The 6,237-nt window shown below is 42.9% G+C and overlaps 1 protein-coding gene across 3 annotated transcripts in view; it reads left to right on the top strand.

Annotated features, from left to right (window-relative positions):
• The first annotated feature begins 4,287 nt into the window (after positions 1-4,287).
• ANO10 (anoctamin 10) overlaps positions 4,288-6,237 on the top strand; it is a 186,535-nt gene continuing 184,585 nt past the window's right edge. For all 3 annotated transcript variants that reach the window (XM_045295089.1, XM_045295090.1, XM_030886940.2), the window contains exon 1: positions 4,288-4,435. In XM_045295089.1, coding sequence (XP_045151024.1) covers positions 4,297-4,435 — 139 coding nt within the window. In that variant the 5' untranslated portion in view covers positions 4,288-4,296. The remainder of the gene's footprint in view (positions 4,436-6,237) is intronic.

Here is a 6,237-nt window from a genome sequence, read left to right as displayed (position 1 = left end):
GGCACCATCAACTTTCTTCACCACTTTGCTTATTCACCTGCTTTGTCTTCAGCAGTTGTGTCGGGAAGGTGAGCATCATAGAGTGCCAATTTAATAGAAGAAAGTATTCTTGCATTGAGGGAGTACTTGAGTGGAGGTCCAATTAGACTAACTTCTAAGACTAGTCTTGGTTTGCCTTTTTTTAACTTTACATACCACAGTTTTATGCAAATTATTTCCTCATTATATGGTTTTCCCAGCCACTTACTCTCCCCAAACAACGTATTTTTGTAAGTGGGCTATGCTAAATAGCAACGAGTTGGCAAAAAAAAAATGTATAGCACATGCATTATTTATGTAAAAATACAGTAAATGGAAACCACACAGTCTGCGTTCTTCAGTGCTGACTTTGTTTTAGTACCGTAGTTATGAAATCTCATCTCTGTATTTGCATCTATCTGTAGTTTATTATCGTCACTCTATAGCAGTGATTCTCAACCTTCCTCTGCTGTGACTCTTTAATACAGTTCCTCATGTTGTGGTGACCCCCAGCCATACAATTATTTTTGTTGCTACTTCGTAACTGTAATTTTGCTATTGTTATGAATCGGACGGCCCCTGTGAAAGGGTCGTTCGACCCCCCGAATGGGTCTGCGATCCACAGGTGGAGAACCACTGCTCTATAGTATAATGCTGTATGACTGTGCCGCAATTGTATGTGTCTTAATTTTCATGGTCATGTTGGTGGTTTCCAGTTTGGGGCTCTTACAGCCACAGCTCAGACATTGTGGAGAACATGTTTGCATTCCTCTTGGCTGCATATCTAGAGTAAAATGACTAGTCACAGGGTCTGCATTTGTTCAACTTTAGAAGAGACTGACATCAGTTTTCCAAGGGGCTTCTACTGAAAAGACATCTTTGCGATTTTAGCATTGGCATGGCCTTGACTTCTAGATGCTCTGGTGGCTAATGTGTATTTCCCCGATGACTAAAGAAATTGGACACCATTTCTTGTGTTAATTGACATTTGGATGTGATACTTTGTGACCTATCTGTTAAGTAAGTTGTCACTTTTCCTGTTGTACCGAAGCTCTCCATGTATTTTTCTCGGTTAGATAAATGGTGGTCAGTCAGAAAGTATGATTACTAGGGTTCTCATTGATACATGCATGAGTTTTATTCCAAGCAAAGTGTTTTTTAAGGAAATTGAAAACTACATTAGTGAGAAAAAAATGAGGAAAGTGACATCAAATACTTTTTTCCTTCCACCATGACAATGTATCTGCTCTTTCTTCAAGGGTCGCAAGGGCTGTCCTATAAGAACCTCTTTGGTAATTTCAACCTTATCCCATCTCCCCTGCAGCCCTTCTCTTACTCCTTCAGACTTCTCTTGGTTCCTCGAACTCAAAGACCATTGACAAGGAACACCTGCTGAGGGCATTGAGGATGTACAGCGTGGAGTGTAGGAGCGCCACCTTCAGATGTATATAGACCTGGATGTAGGATATGTGGGGAGACAATTGCTTTACATTTGTTGTTGTTGCTAATTCTCTAGCACTACTTTTTGATATACCATTATATGAATTATTGAGTTTCTGTTCTGTCTACCTGTGCTCTTTGTCTGAACAGAGGTTTTCCTTGTCAAGTATTTTAATCTCTATACTGCTAAGCCCCTAAAGCACTGTTCTTGTTTTACCTCATCTAGATTTACCTGAGTCAATGCTCTTGTTTCATACCGGCGCATCTTAAGTTTCTGTGATCTTTCTGCCTTCAGAACACCCTTTTTCTCATCATTTTATTATTGCAAATATGATACTGATGGATCCTCTCAAGTTTTGTTTATTTAAAATGTTATTTCCCTTTTACTCTTGCAGCATATTTTGACTGTGTACAATTTTAGTTTGCCTATAATTGTCTTTCAGCCTCTCAAAGATTTCATTTGAAGATAAAATGGCTTCCATTGTTTTTATTGTGAAGGCAGCTCTTAGTCTAATTATTGTCCTTCAAAATGTTTTTGATTTCTTTTCCCAATTTAAGACTTTCCTATCATTAAAAAAAAAGTTGGGGGCTCTTACAGCTCTTATACCAATCCTTACATCGATTGTATCGAATATGTTTGTACATATGTTGCCATCATCATTCTCTAAACATCTACCTTCTATATGAGCCCTTGGCTTCTGCTTCTCTTTTTTCTCTCCATTTCCCCCTTGTGACCCCTTGATATATTATAAAAATTATTATTATTTTCATATCTTACACTGACCGCTGTCTCCATTTACCCACATTTCTGTTGTTCGTCCCCCTTGGGGGTAGTGGGTGTTATGCGTTGATCATTGTGATTGGTTCCCCTTTCCTCCGCTCCTCCCCCCTTATTTGATGATAGTATTTTTCTTTTATCTATCTTGCTTGAGGAGCACAGAGTTGCTCAAATATATATTTTGATGTGTTCTATCAGTTTGGGGAACTTCTCCATCAATCCCCTGGTCTCTCCCTGACCTGCTTCTGCATCCAGCAAGAGCATTCCCTGGAAAGGGCTCTCACGCTTGGTGAAGTGGGAGGTCAGCAGAAAGGAAGGCCCTCCATGAGATGGACTGACTGACACAGTGGCCGCAGCGATGATCGGCTCAGGCCTAACAGGGATGAGGATGGCGCAGGTCCGGACAGTGTTGGATTCTGTTGTCTGTGCGTCTGCCACGAATTGCGCTGCCTCAACAACTCCTCACACCAGGAATAGCAACACATCCTTTAGCTGTCTAGTGCATCTGGAGGGTTTGTACGGATTCTTTACTCTGTCCTGGAAACAGGAACTCCAACCTGTTTTCTTAATGTGGCAATTTTAGCATGTACAAGCTCCAGTCCAGGGCTACAGGTGTTGTAGACAGTCACATAGAACTACAACGGGAAGTCACTCCTCAGTTAACATTTTTCTGTTTTTCTTTGTCATCACATTCACGCTTGTTGTTAGTTTTTTATTGATTTTTACCTCCAGTCTCATCTCACTCCTCTGAGCCCTGGTTCCAGCCATTACTTGCTCTCTCTGGACGACTCATAGGGTTTCCCACCCTGTAGGCTGATCCTTTGTGATGCTTGTAACTTTACCCTCATGTGAAGTCTGTGTCCATTCCATGTTCATACTTGGTGATGCCTACTATATGTAGAACAAACCCCATTGCTTTGTAATCCAGGCCTGTAGTTGACCCCAACTCATCCCCTCCTCTCTTTCCTGCACACATAGTTAATATAGTAACCACACCTGTGTTAGTCTGTGTAGACTAGAGAAACAAATCCAGGCAGACTCATGTATATAAGAAAGAGGTTTATCTACAAGAGCAATTGAATACTGAGAGAACGTCTCAGCCCACTCCAGATCCAGTCCATAAGTCCAATGTTAGACCATATGTCGGATACCAATCTATACAGTCCTCTTCAGACTCATGAAATACATGCAATGATGCTGAATGCAGGAGGATCACAGGCCAGTGGGTTGGAGGTTTTGGGGATCCAGTGGTGTTGTAAGCATCTCAGCACCAGCAGGGCTCTCCATGTGGCTTGTTCAGCTCCAAAGGTCTGGTTGCATCAGGGTAGGTCCATGTGGCTTCTCCAGCTCCCAGAGCATAGCGCCATGTGTCTTGTCAGTAGAGCATCTCTCAGGGAGTGAGCAGAGTGAGAGAAATGTTTCCCGCCTCCAAGGAGGAAATCCAGGAGTTCCCAGAATTCTCAGGGGAAGGCCAGGCCCATACAGAGGCCTCATTGGTTATATCTTGATTGACAGGCCAGACTCCACCCCTTCACCCGTAATTCTCCCAAATTGACACCAGATGATGTAACTACTACACACACCTAACCACTTAAACATTCCCTTGAGCCTATTGCCTGTTTTCACCATTATTTTGTAGGGAAATCCTTTGTCCTCTACTTAAAGACTTTCCACTGACCATTCTGCTAAATCCTGTTCAGGTGTTCCATCTTATGGAAATGCTTCCTTTCCTTGTGTAAAAGCACCTTTGACACTGTTTTCCTTCATTTACTTGCATGTCTCCTCTATTTTCAGCTTCTTAAGGAAAAAACACAAAAACCCTGCTCTCTCCGTCTTTGTAAGGACCTGGTTTGCACATGCGCTTTGCTTTGAGCTACTTGTTGGGTTTGCTTCAGGTCCTCTCACACACCTGGAAAATGAGCAGTTTTCCTTTACCTTGGAAGCCGAAATTGGAGGCAATTTAGAGACAATGCAAGCACAGTCTATAGCACATTTCTCTTTTCCATAATAACCTATTCATGCTATTTATTTTATTTTAATTTTCAGCAAGTTTGTTCAAGATGAAAGTCACCTTATCTGCTTTGGATACCTGCGAGACTTCTTTCACACCTTTAGTAGTCATAGAACTTGCTCAGAATGTCAAAGAAGAAACTAAAGAATGGCTGAAGAACAGAATTATTGCTAAAAAGAAAGATGGGGGTGAGTAAAAGACATATTAGCCAGAGTTAGTCATGTCCATGGATGAAATACATATTTGGAAATGGCTTTTACCATTTCTTCATTGATGTTTTTGTTTAAGAATGGCAATTTCTTTGCCTGTTGTTAGTTTTCTAGGACTTGCAGACTTAAATTGCTATTAAAATTTAAGTCCCCATTAGGCTCTAAGAAACATGAGCGGCTTTGTTGACCGCACTGAATTTTGTGCCTAGCACAGTACTTGATACATAACCATATATCCCCACCCACTTACAATGACCTTACGGAGGACTTTTGAGGCTGTCTTTATGGGACAGATAGCCTCAACTTTCTACTATGGAGCGGTTGGTAGGTTTGAACTTCTGACTTAACGACCTAGCAGCGCCAGTACGGTTCCTACTTGATACATGTTGTTGTTATTGTTAGGTGCCTTTGAGTTGTCTGTGATGCTACGCACAACAGAATGGAACACTGTAGGTGCTTAATAAATATTTACCACGTGAATGAACACGTACATATTGAATGTGCCATGTGCAGTGTTAGGGAAGGAAGGATCAGTACATCCTTGTTGACAAGGATGTTGCCATCAGTGTTGTTGTTGTTTGTCTAGTTCACTCCAGACTCACGGCGATCCTAAGAACAATGGAACAAGAAGGGGCCCAGTCCTGCTCCATCTCATGAGAAGTTGTCATTCACATCATTATGACCCATAGGGTTTCCATCGGCTAGCTTTCTGAAGAAGATTGCCAGGCCTTCCTTCCTCGTACATCTTACTCAGTATGCTTCACTGAAACCGGTTCAGTATCTTAGCAACCTGACAGCATCCACAGACAGATGGGTGGTAGCTGCGCATGCCATATATTGGTTGGGAGTCCAATCAGGGCTCCCACTCACTGTCAGGGTAGGTAGACTGAATGTCAGGGTAGGTAGACTGAATGATGGTGATAAAAGCTAATGGAGAGCTACCACAAAGCAGTGAGTGACAAACATAGCGTGTATCATGTTTTGTCATAGTAGACGCAATTCAACTCTCAACTCACTGCCATCAAGTCAGTGCTGACTTATAGCTACCCCTCAGTGGGTTTCCAAGACTGTAACTATTTACAGGAGTAGAAAGCTCAGTCTTATCTGAAGACCCCAAACAAACAATCACATTGATGTGAATGGGGGCCGGCGGGAGGGGTGGGGGTGGGGGTGGGGGAGTGGAGACCCAAAGCCCACCTGAAAACAATTGGACATCCCTTCACAGAGGGGTCACAAGGAAGGGACGAGCCAGCCAGGGTGCAGTATAGCACCGATGAAACACACAACATTCTTCTAGTTCTTTAATGCTTCCCCTCCATCCCACTATATGACCCCAATTCTACCTTACAAAACCAGCTAGACTCGAGTGTGTACACTGGTACAGATAAGAGCTCGTGACACAGGGAATCCAGATAAACAGATAAACCCCTCAAGAACAATAATGGGAGTAGTGATGCCAAGAGGGTAGGGGGAGGTGGGGAGAGAAGAGGGAGAAAGGGGCACCGATGGCAATGGTTGATGTATAATACGCACATGCGCGCGCGCACGCGCACGTGCACACACACACACACACGACGAACAGAATAAATGTGGGTGAAGGGAGACAGCAGACGGTGTAAGATATGTACATTAAGAAGGCATCCCAACCCAGTGCTGTCCAAGCCCATAAGTCTAACATTAACCCATATGTCCAACACCAATCCACGAAGTCCTCCTCCATCTCACAAAACACACACTATGACGCCGACTGCAGGAGGAAAGCTGAGTCAGTGAATTTGTAA

The sequence above is a fragment of the Echinops telfairi genome, unplaced genomic scaffold (assembly GCF_000313985.2).
Source record: "Echinops telfairi isolate 266 unplaced genomic scaffold, ASM31398v2 ScPeMD7_4225;HRSCAF=4972, whole genome shotgun sequence".
Taxonomy (NCBI): Eukaryota; Metazoa; Chordata; class Mammalia; order Afrosoricida; family Tenrecidae; genus Echinops; species Echinops telfairi.
The sequence above is the reverse complement of the archived record's forward strand: the minus strand, read 5'-3'. Positions and strand labels throughout refer to the sequence as shown.